Source organism: Aquarana catesbeiana, linkage group LG09 (genome assembly GCF_042186555.1).
Source record: "Aquarana catesbeiana isolate 2022-GZ linkage group LG09, ASM4218655v1, whole genome shotgun sequence".
Lineage (NCBI taxonomy): Eukaryota > Metazoa > Chordata > Amphibia > Anura > Ranidae > Aquarana > Aquarana catesbeiana.
Window position 1 is genome coordinate 28,682,299 of NC_133332.1, and position 14,429 is coordinate 28,696,727.

The 14,429-nt window shown below is 41.8% G+C and overlaps 1 protein-coding gene across 1 annotated transcript; it reads left to right on the plus strand.

Annotated features, from left to right (window-relative positions):
• The first annotated feature begins 11,652 nt into the window (after positions 1–11,652).
• On the plus strand, positions 11,653–12,657 carry LOC141108880 (olfactory receptor 10C1-like). Its single transcript, XM_073600850.1, has one exon. It carries the CDS (start codon positions 11,653–11,655, stop codon positions 12,655–12,657), a length of 1,005 nt encoding a protein of 334 aa, XP_073456951.1.
• The last annotated feature ends 1,772 nt before the right edge of the window (positions 12,658–14,429 follow it).

Sequence of the window (14,429 nt, forward strand, 5' to 3'; positions counted from 1 at the left end):
GCAAGCAGAGAGGAGTAGAACTGTTCAAAGATGTGAAGGACCTCTTGGGGGTGGGAGGTGACTTGTCCAGAGGGGGTCATTAATCTATAGACATGGGGCGGGCGGGAGGAGCGACTAAGTTTTCTGGCGAAAAGGGTGGAAGCAGAACTCTCATGAAGAAGACATTTGGCTTTAGACCAACGTAGAGTTTTTTCCACCCTCTTTGATAAGATGCCATCCAATTCCAATCGCTTTTGATCAATTAGTTGTCTGGTGGATTCTGTGTAGGAGATTAGTATTCTTGTAAAGACTATCTAGATCCTTATTGAGGGTTAAAATGTTTTGTTTATCAATTTTATTCTGAGCAGAAGCTAGACTAATCAATTTACCCCTCAGAACTGCCTTATGCGCAGAAAAAACAGTGGAAGGAGGGGTTTCTGGGATGGCATTAAGATTAAAGTATTCTTCAATAGCTTGCGCTATCTCTCCCTCCACGACTGCATCTGATAAGAGAGCTTCATTTAGCCTCCATGAGTAAGAAGTGGGTGCAAGCCTAATGTATGTAGTGGTGAAGGCAGTGGCATGATGGTCCGACCAGGAGCAGGGATGGATGCTAGCATCTGTGGTATTAGCAAGGATAATGGGGGTAGTATAGATGTAGTCTAATCTCGTATAACTTTTATGGGGATGGGAGTAGAAAGTGTATTCCTTAGCACCAATGTTATGTGCTCTCCAGGTGTCTACCAGCTGATGGTCCAGCAGTCCACCGGAGAGCGAGCGGGGAAAAGATTTGGCTGAGGGGGACACCGAGGATCTGTCTAGGGTAGGGTTAGCAACCATATTGAAGTCCCCCCCAATTATCATGTGTGGCGATTGAAATTGGGAAAGGCGGTCAAAGAAGGAATGAAAAAAAGATGCAGGGGAGTCATTAGGGGCATAAATACTGGCAATAGTAATTTCTCTGGAATGGATCAGACCTTTGATGATAACATATCTACTATCTTTGTCTTTAAAAACTTGTTTGACTTCCATTGGGAAAGAGCTGTGCAAGAGTATGGCGGCACCTCTGCTTTTCGTCTGGTGCAATGAGCAAAAAAGTCTGAGGATAATGTCTATGGAGAAATTTGGGATGTGAAGAGTGTGCAAAATGTGTCTCTTGCAAGAGGAGAATTTGCGCTCCAAGCTGTTTATAGAAGGTGAATGCCTTCCTCCTTTTAAGAGGGGAATTAAATCCCTTGACATTGTGTGATATACACCTAATTACCATGGTGGCGGTGATGGTGGTCTATAGTCTGAGGGCAAATAGACCCAAAAAGGGGTCCAAAACAAGCGCATTGCAATGCAAGTACCAAAAAGAGGGCCGACATACTCGAGCACTGGAGGGTAGAAAAGTGAAATTTATCAAACATGTAAGCTATACAGGCTAACAGCAGTATGTAGACTATAAAAAATTTCAGCCTGAGAGATTTGATGTAAAAGTAATGTGACGGCTGACCAAAGCCTAAAAGAAAAACAGGAGAAAAAAGAGGATAGAGAAAAAACAACAAAAAAAAATTTTAAAAAAATTACATAAGTCTGAAAGTAATGTGAGTGTCCTCATAACTAGAAACTGGATCAGGTAACAGTAAAAAACCTGAAAAAAGAAATCACAACTCTCGAGACTACTAGGTCTCGAACCCAGCCTGGGAAAAATTCTGTGCTATGTTGAGCTAGTAGGAAGAAAAAAAAGAAATCAAAAAGAGAACATGCCTGCAGTAAAGACAAAACCAAAAATAAAAATGATGTCAAAACCTGCTAGGCTGCGGCTGGGTGGGGAAAACATGTCGCGGCTCCAAAGGACCGACGTCCGGGTGGTTGTAAACTGGAGTTGGGTGCACGTTGCTGGGATGCCATGTGGGTGTCATCAGTGGAGAGGAGATCAACGAAAAGGGTCCTCCGGTCTGTCTCCAACGTCGTATCTGATTCTACGTCTGTCTCTTCTGGTTGGAGGTGTCTGCCAAATAGGTGAAAGTCTCGGGGTAGAAGGAGGTCGACGGATGACATCAGGTTCCAGAAGGCCCAGTTTGACCAAAACTTCTTGACCTTCCAGGAGAGACGTGGCAGAATATGTGGTACCATTGTGGGGGATTACAAGCTTAAAAGGAAAGCCCCACCTATAACGAATGCGGGCAGCTTGAAGGGCAGAAGTAACCTCTTTCATGCCACGTCTCCTGTCCAGGGTGGCAGGAGAGATATCAGGATATATTTGAATGGTACGGTCATCAAGTGTGATGCGTTGTTGATTGCGAGCAGCTCTAAGGATCTCCTCTTTAATTAAGAAGTCCTTCATGCAGAGGACAATGTCCCTGGGAGGTTTATCATCAGGCAGTTTAGGTCTGAGGGCTCTATGTATGCGGTCACAGGTGAACGAACCCGCATCTGTATCCGGGAGCAAAGATTTAAACAGGCGGATCATTGTAGGGATGAGATCCGTCACAGATTCTGGGATACCTCTTATGCGCAAATTGTTGCGTCTATTGCGGTTGTCGAGGTCTTCTATTTGGGACTGCATCAAAGAGAAGGCCGTGGCTAGAGATTCATGTTCTCTGGAGAGGTCACTGTAGGCGAGAGCCAGTTTGTCATGTTTAGTTTCCAGTCTTTCCGTCCTGGAGCCTAAGGCCGCAATCTCCTGAGAGAGAGTGTGAGAGGTTTTATGCAGCTCAGTCTGGAACTTGGTTGCCAGCCTAGCGTACATGGCCTCCAGGCTGCTTTCTAGGTCTGTCTTAGTAAGGGAGGCTGTGTACTCACGGCTGGGATCGGAGACCGGTGTTTGGTCCGGGAGGAATCCTGGGGATGATGCCGGAGACGGAGGCTTGCTTCTCCCTGCAGCGCCATTTTGAGACATGCTGCCGAGCTCACGGGTGAGGAGAAGGTAGTGGGTTAGGGTGTGTTGAGACGATCCTCTGGGTTTCTTCTTTCTCCCAGGCATGCACCACTCTTAGGGGGCTCGAGGGGTGATAGAATCGCCGAGATAAAGTGCTGTTAATAGCCCTACGGTAGCCGTTATCTTCCCGGGCTGGATGGAGCTACACTCTCAGACGTCCATCATGCTCGGCGCCGCACATGCGCCCCCTGGCTATATGGTTTTCAATGGCATAGATCAGTGGTCTCCAAACTGCGGCCCTTTGCATGCTTTTATCCGGCCCTTGGGTCACTATTTCATCTACTGGTACCAACAATGTGGCTTAATTCCCCCCAACTAAAGCCTATGAAGGGGTACAATTCCTCCCAATGACACCAATGATGGGGTGCAATTCCTCCCAAGGACGCCAACAATGGAGCCTAATAACACCAATGATGGGGTACAGTTCCTCCCACTGACACCAATAAGGGGGCACAATTACTCCCAATGCATGAAATCCCCACTGATGCTGGGACATTTTCTACTCCCAATGGCCACAGTCCGGCCCCCTTAAAGTCTGAAGGACAGTAAACTGGCCATTTGCTTAGAAAATTTGGAGACTCCTGGCATAGATCACACCAGTGCTTACAGTTCCAGAAAAAAAGTAGAACACACTGCATTTTTCCTGCACTGAACAGTACTGAAAGGCGGTAAAACTCATTAAAAATGCACCGGAATGCACCGAAACGCATCAAAAACGCACTGGAACACACATGTCCTTATTTAAGGTGAAGAAAAAAGAGGGGGGTAAAAAATCATCAAAAATACACTGGAGAGCATCAAAAACACATATGCAGAGAAGCATCCGGAACGCATCCAACTGTGTTTCTATGGTGTGACCTGACCCTTAGGGCCAGTTCATACCAAATGCAGTCCAGTGCATTTTTTTCTGCATCAAAAACACATGGAAAGTAAAGTTTTCCATGGCATAATTCACACCAGTGCAGCCAGTTCCAGGGCGTTCCAGTTCCAGAACAAAAAGTAGAACATGCTGCATTTTTTCTGCACTGAACTGTACTGGACAGCGGTAAAACTCATCAAAAACGCACCAGGATGCACCTAAATGCACCAAAAACGTACTGGGACACACATGTCCTTATTTAGAAGAAAGGGAAAGGTCTGGTGTCACCAGTGACGCACCTCCATCCCTAAAATATACAACAAAAAAGAAAAAACTCACCCTGGGACTTTACATGAGGTGGGCACCATTAAGCCAATAAACAGCAGTAAATACAGTATATATTTATTCGGTAAAAGTAGTACATCCATTGATATCATCAGAAAAAGCCAATTCATACAGAGTACATATAAATGGGTAAGGTAAAAAAGATGGTACATTTGTGTATAAATAATCACATGACATATAGTCATCAGGTGTACCCGACATGTTTCGCGAGTCCCAGCTCGCTCTTCAGGGGTAGAAGCGAATGAATTGTACCTAAGGTAAAAGGATACAGATTGGGTATGTAACATGATGTTGGTGTTTTTAGGCAGAGGGTAAGAGGGGCCTAATGAGTAAAGGTCCCATACTCACCACTGCACATAGCCGAACTAGCAGGTGTGCAGCCTCCAAACAGCGGCAGGTCAAAAAATGGGGGTGTGACCTGTCCACTGAATTGTAAGGAATGCACCAACATGCCTCCATCCCAATTAGGTAACAGATAAAGATAGAGGAGAAAAGCGGGACTTTGCGTGAAGCATGTTGGTGAAGGTGTCAACTGAATAGTATATGCTGGAATACAATATCTAGGGTACGTCCTATACATAATTGTGTCCACAGAAAGTAAACCAGGTATTAATGGTATAAAAGTTTAAAGGGGTTGTAAAGGTAAAAATTTTTTTTTTTTTAAATAACAAACATGTTATACTTACCTTCACTGTGCAGCTCGTTCTGCACAGAGTGGCCCCGAACCTGGTCTTCTGGGGTCCCTCGGCGGCTGTTTCGGCTCCTCCCCGCAAGCATTAACCACCTTAATGCGAGCTCCCTCGCATGGTGGTTAGTGCTTGCGGGCGCGCTCCCGTGATACAGCCGGCGGCTATAGCCGCTCACTGTATCACTCGGCCCCGCCCCCCAGCGCGCCGCGTCATTGGATGTGATTGACAGCAGCGCGAGCCAATGGCTGCGCTGCTTCCAATCCATCCACTGTAGCCAATCAGCGGCCAGGGTGAGCGGAGGAATAGATGTCGGGAACGAGAAGCTGACTTTCGAGGCGTCAGGTAAGTAAAACGGGGGGGCTGGGGGCGGCGGTATTGTCAGAAGTTTTTTCACCTTAATGCATACAATGCATTAAGGTGAAAAAATTTTTACCTTTACAACCCCTTTAATCACATAGATCCTAGAACCAAATACAGTCATTAATAAGAACATCATAAGCAACATTTCGACATGTATTAGACAATATATTTGAAAGGCATAATATAGACACTGGTTGTACAGTTTACAGTAGAGAATACATTGTATACTGGATGAATATGTGCATCGATAGTTCCAATCATCAGGAGTCCGATGCAATTTAGGCTGCATTGAAACAATAAACATGTATTAATATGTGGGCAAATATATAGGGGAAAGATGCAAAAGAGTTCAAATTTGCCATCGTACTCACAGACAGTGTCTTGATCTGTGGTAACCTGAATCCTAGAATGCAGCGTTGACTATTTTAAATAGTTAATTCAATTATTGTCGCGGACAAGGAGATCTCCTTGTCCGCGACAATGAATGAATTAACTATTTAAAGTCTAAATATCTCATGGATTGGTATTTTATCTTCACGTAGAACGTCTCACTTCTCTGCTCATCTCAATAGGCACCTCATAGAAACTTAGGGGTGTAGCCATAAAAACATATGCACATTTTCATCACATGTCAGTAACAACGCATGGAATCCAGACATACAAAGAAACCCAAACAAATAAGTTCAGAAATTAAGTTATGTGTAATAAAATGGAATGACACAGGGAAAAAGAAGACACGAAGAAAGGGAGGTGCAAAAAAGGAAGGAAAGCCAAGACACCAGCTAAAAATCCATCAGTAATTAGAAAGCAATCCCATCCCTTTTCAGTGCAAATTAATATCAACTGATGACCTATAAAAAGATGTCTCATTACCAAGGTGTCACACAAGACACATCTTGTGATGAGTAAAAGCAAAGAGCTCTCTCAAGACCTTCACAACCTTATTGTTGCAAAACATACTAATGGCATTGGTTACAGAAGGATTTCTAAACTTCTGAATGTTCCAGTGAGCACTGTTAGGGCCATAATCTGGAAGTGGAAAGAACATAATTTCACCATAAACCGGCCACGACCTGGCGCTCCTTTCAATATTTCTGACAGAGGAGTGAATAGAATTATCAGAAGAGTTATCCAAAAGCCATGAACCACTTGTGGTCCTCCAGAAAGACCTGGAAGTAGCAGGTACAATTGTTTTAAAGAAAACAATAAGTAATGCACTCACCCAACATGGCCTGCATGCACGCTTACCACGCAAGACTCCACTGCTGAAGAAAGAGCATGATGAAGCTCGTTTAAAATTTGCTGCATAACATTTAGACAAGCCTGTGAAATACTGGGAGAATATAGTCCGGTCAGATGAGACCAAATTTGAACTCTTTGGATGCCATAAAACACACCATGTTTGGTGGTCAAATGGCACTGCAAATCATCCCAAAAACACCCCCCATACCAACAGTGAAGTTTGGAGGTGGGAACATTATGGTGTGGGGCTGTTTTTCAGCACACGGTACTGACAAACTTCATATCATTGTACGACGGATGAATGGAAAAATGTACCAAGTCATTCTTGATGAAAATCTGCTGCCATCTACCAGGATGATGAAGATGAAATGAGGGTGGACAATTCAGCAAGACAATGATCCCAAACACAAAACCAAGGAAACTCTCAATTGGTTTAAAAAAATAAAATAAAGCTGCTAGAATTGCCCAGGCAATCACCTGACTTGAATCCAATATAAAATCTTTGGAAAGAACTAAAGATCAGAGTTCATAGAAGAGGCCCAATGAACCTTTGAAGATTTGAAGAATGGGCCAAAATCACACCTGAGTAATGCATGCCACAAATAATTTTCACAAAATCTTGAGTTTTGAGAATGACACAAATATTAATTTTTACAAAGTCTGCTGCCTCAGTTTTTATGATGGCAATTTACATATACAGTACTCCAGAATATTATGAAGAGTGATTAGATGAATTGCAGTTAATTGCAAAGTCCCTCCTTGTCATGAAAATGAACTTAATTCCATAAAAAAAACATTTCTACTGTTTGTGAAGAAGGCTTCAGGGAGCCCAAGAAAGTCCAGCAAGTGCCAGGACCATCTCCTACAGTTGATTAAACTGTGGGATTGGGGCATCGCCAGTGCAGAGCTTTCTCAGGAATGGCAGCAGGCAGGTGTGAGTACATTGGCACACACAGTGAGGAGAAGACTTTATGAGGATGGCCTGGTGTCAAGAAGGGCAGCAAAGAAGCCAATTCTCTCCAGCAAAAACTTCAGGGATAGACTGGTATTCTGCAAAAGGTACAGGGATTGGACTGCTGAGGACTGGGGTAAATTCATTTTCTCTGATGAATTCCCTTTCCGATTTTTTGGGGCTTCCAGAAAAAACCTTGTCCGGAGAAGAAAAGGTGAGCACTACCATCAGTCCTGTGTCATGCCAACAGTAAAGCACCCTAAGACCATTCAAGTGTGGGGTTGCTTCTCAGCCAAGGGAATGGGCTCGCTCACAATTTTGCCTAAGAACACAGCCATGTATAAAGAATGTACATCAGATATATGTCAAAGAAATATTCCTAAAACATTAGCAGCGCCAGTGCAAAAATAGCAAGTATATAAAATAGCAATAGATTTGCTTAAGAGTCCGCTTAAAAAGGTACGAAATGGTGATCCACTCAGTGAAAGCCCATTAAGAAAAAAAGGGTGAGTGTAACGTAAACCATTGTGGAGGAAAACATTAGTAATGATCCCAATATCATTTATAAATAATCGTTCAAATTACTATCATACTCTACCTATGCCAGCTGAAGCTTACCCATGCTCAAACAACTCCATTGATGTTTTGCTAATTGGCTCACAAATAAACTGTACAGGAGATGCATTCTGCAATGGTCCACTGAAAAATGATTCACACAGATGGAAGGCGTCCACTGAACAGTGATTACCTGTCTGATTAATAAGCGTATAAACCAGCACGATCATGTAAGTGGATTACTCACAGGGCTGTGGCACAAGTGGAGTGGTGAAGGAGATCGTACCATATTGGGATCGTTACTAGTGTTTTCCTCCACAATGGTTTACGTTACACTCACCCTTTTTTTCTTAATGGACTTTCACTGAGTGGATCACCATTTCGTACCCTTTTAAGCGGACTCTTAAGCAAATCTATTGCTATTTTATATGCTTGCTATTTTTACACTAGCGTTGCTAATGTTTTAGGAATTTTTCTTTGACATATATCTGATGTACTTTTTTTATTATAGTAGCTGCTTATGATTGTTTTATCAACATCTTTTCTGTGAAAAGGGAGAGAGGGAGAGAGAGGGAGAGAAACTGAACATAGTTTTATTATTTCTCTTTTTCTGATATTCATGAATAAAGAATGATACGAAAACATCCTCTGAGAGCAACTTCTCCCAACCATCCAAGTGGCTTGGGGAACTAAAAACATTGAAATGTTGGGCCCATGGCCAGGAAACTCCCCAGACCTTAATCCCATTGAGAACTTGTGGTCAATCCTCAAGAGGCCGGTGAACAACAAACCCCCCCCCCCCCCCCCCCAAATTCTGACAAACTCCAAGCATTGATTATGCAAGAATGGGCTGCATATTTTTGTTACAGAGTCCACCATTGTAATAACTCCCTGAAGAAGAGCCTAAAGATACAAGATTGGCACCTTTTGTGTGCTGAAATAATCTATTCATTTTTTTTTTCCATTATTATGTTATAAGTTGTTTTGGATGTATCTCTGAACCATGATGTGAAGAGCTCTTGATCTTTCATTTAAAGTTATACATTAATAAAAGCTTTGTATTTTATACTTGTATATGGTTAGATTGTAGTGCCTAGAAAATACCTTTCCCCATGTAAACCATTTTGGAATTAACCTTTGGGATGTGGCACCTCCAATAATATCAGTCTAGTGATGATAATGTTACTTTCCAGAACTAATACATATTTTTATTTATGCAATGTGTTAACATTTTCAAAAACATTAAATGTTTTTGTGATAATTTGAACATCTTTTATTTAGTTACATTTTAAAATCTGTAGATAAATCTGTAGAAGTAGATTAAACAAATAATGTAGTCATGTGTTCATTAATAAACCAATAAATATACAGTGGGTAAAATAAATGGTGAACACGTCACCATTTTTCTAGGTAAGTATATTTCTAAAGGTGCTATTGACGTGAATTTTTTTACCACATGTCGGTAACGAACCATGTAATCCATACATACAAAGAAACCAAAACAAATAAGTTCAGAAATGAAGTTATGTGTAATAAAATAGAATGACACAGGGAAAATGTATTTAACACGCTAACCGAAATTTATTTAATACATGGTACAAAATCCTTTGTTGGTAATGACAGCTTCAAGATGCCTCCTGTATGGGGAAACTACAGCCGTGGCCAAAAGTTTTTAAGAATGACACAAATATTAATTTTCACAAAGTTTACCGCTTCAGTGTTTTTTAGATCTTTTTGTCTGATGTTACTATGGTATACTGAAGAATAATTACAAGCATTTCATAAGTGTCAAAGGCTTTTATTGACAATGGTGTTACGTTTATGCAGTCAATAGTGTTAACCCTTCTTTTTCAAGACCTCTGCAGTCCCCCCTGGCATGCTGTCAATCAACTTCTGGGCCACATCCTAATTGATGGCAGCCCATTCTTGCGTAATCAATGCTTGGAGTTTGCCAGAATTTGTGGGTTTTTTTTGTTCACCCGCTTCTTGAGGATTGACCACAAGTTCTCAATGGGATTAAGGTCTGGGGAGTTTCCAGGCCATGGACCCAAAATTTCAATGTTTTGCTCCCCAAGCCACTTAGTTATCACTTTTGCCTTATGGCAAGGTGCTCCATCATACTGGAAAGGACATTGTTCAACACCAAAACTGTTCTTGGATGGTTGGGAGAAGTTGCTTTCGGAGGATGTTTTTGTACCTTTCTTTATTCATGGCTGTGTTCTTAGGCAGAATTGTGAGTGAGCCCACATCCTTGGCTGAGAAGCAACCTCACACATGAATGGTCTCAGGATGCTTTACTGTTGGCATGACACAGGGCTGATGGCAGACTCACCCTTTCTTCTCTGGACAAAGTTTTTTCTGGATGCCCCAAACAATCAGAAAGGGGATTCATCAGAGAAAAGGACTTTACTCCAGTCCTCAGCAGTCAAATCCCTGTACCTTATGCAGAATATCAGTCTGTCCCTGATGTTTTTCCTGAAGAGAAGTGGCTTCTTTACTGCCCTTCTTGACACCAGACCATCCTCCAAAAGTCTTCTCCTCACTGTGCGTGGAGATGCACTCACACCTGCCTGCTGCCATTTCTGAGCAAGCTCTGCACTGGTGGTTCCCCGATCCCGCAGCTGAATCAACTGTAGGTGATGGTCTAGGCGCTTGCTGGACTTTCTTGGGCACCCTAAAGCCTTCTTCACAAATAGTGGTATTAAATTAATTTTCATGGAAAAGAGGGACTTTGCAATTAATTGCAATTCATCTAATCACTCTTCATAACATTCTGGAGTATATGCAAATTGCCATCATAAAAACTCAGGCAGCAGACATGAAGTAGTATTATTAATATTTGTGTCATTTTCAAAACTTTTGGCCATGGTTGTACACACACACGTGTATTTGAGCTGTGGGGTACACACCCTAATGCAATAGCCTGTGCACACCTGTGTATATTTTATTTACTTGTTTTAAACTTTTTTTTTTACAATTCTTTAGTTGCTTCCTGGTTTCTGGCCTATGCCAAAAATGATGTCGTGCATCTTAGGAGTCTTCATGCTACTTTTTTTTTCTTTCATCTGGAGGAGAAGAGGAGGGTTTTTTCAGCTAAGCAAACCCTGCTGTCAGCATGCCTGAGCTAAGGGCAGATGCATTCCAGTAAGTAAATGCTACATGAATTCTCTGCCCTTACTCAAATTGGCCACAACTAGTAATGCTAAAGGGATTTCTCAACAAAATAAAGCAGGGAGACATGGATGCATGGGTGAGTTGAGTTGGCTTTGAATATTAAAAAATTATTTAATAGTGTTTTCAGTTTGTGGGGTTCAGATACAGTTAGGTTCCACTTTAGTTACTGTCTGCATCCTAGTTGCAGACTTTTTCTCACTTCCTATGTGGTGAAACTGTTGTCAGCAGGGCAGGAAGTGAGGAAAATCTATTTAACTAAAGGACAAAATATCATTAAGAACATGACTGGGTTTTGGCCTTTCCACACTATATCCAAAACAACAAAAAAAAGTTTTAGCTTGGCATACACTTGAAATCTGTTAGATTTATTTTCTTCAGCCTGTATGCTGAATGAAATAAATCTATACATCTATGGCCAGCTTAAGCACAGATATCTGATCAATAGCAGCCTCAAGAGATATAGGAGACTATCAGGGTGTTTAACTCTCCAGCAATGACCAGATACTACAATTTAAATAAAAACTATCATTAAAATATCAGATTTTCACTATAGAATGTCTGTTTTCCAAGGATAATGCCAAAATCTGACAATGGGACCCATGGTATCGCTGCATCTTTCATCATTGTTGGGTTTGAAACCCTGCGAGAGGTGGAGCTGTTTCTCTTCTCCCTCTTCTCCAGCATGTACGTCCTCACAATCGGAGCCCATTTCCTGGTCGTCATACTAGTGGCAGTGGACCACCATCTCCACAAACCCATGTACATACTTCTGGCCAACTTCTCTCTGCTGGAGGTCTTATACACCACAGTAACTATTCCTATAATGCTCAATGCATTGTTGACCCAACAAAAAGAGATCTCTTCATCGTCATGCTTGGCCCAGTTTTATTTTCTGTTCGGCTTTGGGGCTGCAGAAAACTGTCTTCTTGCTGTGATGGCTTATGACCGATATGTGGCCATCTGCAGACCATTGCATTATCCAACTCTGATGACTGGTATGATTAGCTTAAAACTGGCAATTGGTGCTTGGGTATGTGGTCTTCTGGCTGCCTTCCCACCCGCTGTCTGGATCTCTACCTTGAGGTTTTGCTTTCCCAATTTTATAGACCACTTCTTTTGTGATTATGCTCCTCTGCTGAAGCTCTCCTGTGAGGACACTTCAGAAGGCGAGTTTATCTTCATGGTCATGTCATGGAGTGTTATCTTGGGCTGTTTCCTTCTGATCATGATATCCTACACCTTCATTGTCCTTGCTGTCCTGAAGATCCCATCAACGGAAGGGCAAAAGAAGGCCTTTAATACATGTGCATCCCACTTAGCTGTGGTGTCCATCTTCTATGGGACTGTAATCTTCATGTACATTCGACCCACCTCCCACATCCGCTTTACAATGGACAAAGTGATTTCTGTCTTCTACTGTGTAGTTACTCCTCTCATGAACCCCGTCATATACTGCCTTCGGAACCAGGAGGTGAAGGTAGCTTTCATGAAAATTTTGCAGATGTTGGGAAAGTATGATAACAAAGTAATGTTAAAGGCTCATATGGAAGAACGTTTCAGCAAGAAAAACTTATTTTAGTTTCCTGCATTATAACACACATAATATATTATACCGTATATTTTAATCATTCTTCTTAGAGCAGAATACAGGTTCAGCCTTCAGGCTTTAAAGATTATTAAAGGTAAAAAAGACCAACAAAAAATAATAAAATGCTAAATACTGTCAATTAAATATTTTCAAGTGTTTGGTTCAGGAATAGTACCATCTATCCAAAAAAAAGGTTCACAATAAACATTTTGGTAAACCACACCAAAACAAGGAAAAATTCCCTTTTAGACAGTTGTCACCAAGTGTTCCCATTGGAAGATTTTATCTCTCGTCTTATTCCCTTGACAACTTGAACATTTTGGACTTAACATTACTTTCTGTATTGCAGACAATGGTCACAAGAACTAATAGTGAGAGTGATTTTTCTGGCCAGAAAATCAATAAAAATCATTGTGTTAACAGCACTGGAACCTGAAGTTGTCATTCAAAATTAAAGCAGTTGTGTAAATATGGACAATATAAACATTAGGCCAGCAATTACTACACAACAAAGGATTTCTATGACCACTGTACGTTATAAGATGTTGCCTCAATCTAGATAATAGAAAATGAGATGGGGCCGGCACCATCATCCTTGAAATTTGAATAGTGGAAAAGGGGTGTGTCAGGGGCTACTCCAAAATATTGCCCCACGACAACAAAAATTATTATGGACTATCTCGGTACCCAGGGATTTACACAAGATAAATATAAAAAATATAAATTTATTGAAAAAAGAACATAGATAAAAAACATTGAGTACAACAATACGTAAAGTGGTTATTGCATACAGTATACAAGTGGTTCAAAAGAGAACAAATCAACCCCAGTGGTATAAGGGGGTGAAGATGTAGGTCCAAACATAATCCTCTACATGTTTCGCGACACAAGTTGCTTCTTCAGAAGGAATCGATCATAAACATCTATAGAAAAATACAGTCTCATAATTATATAATCACAGATAATGAGAACAATAAAAAAGACAGGGAGTGCAATAATTCGGGAAGGAGGGGTGGCGAGGGAAGGGGAGAGGGGGGGAAGAAAAAGGAAAAGGGGGAGGGAAAAAAAATAGTTAGGGAAAAAAGTAGGAAATAAAACAAGAAGCAAGATTCAAGGGCCCAAAGAACAGTAAACAGAGATGAGGAACAGAAACAAAGCCAGAATCGGGAAATAAGCCATTCACAGGTAGGGTTTATATGGCAGGGCTTCATTAAGGCCCGGTGGTATGAGGACGTTGAGCCGCTCAATCCAGATAGTTTCACGTCTCAGGATCGCTCGGTCACAATCACCCCCCCCCCCCGTGGGTCTTCTGGAATCACTTCCAGGACCAGGAATTTAACAACTTTGGGTTGGAATCTATGGTGTAAGCCTATATGGAGACCCACCGTGGTAAGTTTTCCATTAGATGAATGTTATAAATGGTCCCCAGACCATTAGGTAAACAACTCTCCTTGTGCCATAATTGGCATGTTGAGGGGGAGAGAAGGTTTCCCCATTGGGCAGGATAAAAGTTGTGCCTTCCTGGATCCATGGGTAACGTGGACAGTGGCTGCACTGGAAGGTACCCCTGGGACCCCCCATCACCAGTGGATTCACCCTATAGTGGCTACTAGTAGGTCTGTGCCTCAGTGAGGTTGCTCTACGGAACACCAGTTCCGGATTACGCCTTCTATATTTGCCTAGAACATAGTGATCTGTTAAAAGATGCCAATGTTCTGACAGTAATGTACATAGTTGGTTGTGATGAGTAGAGAATTTGGTGA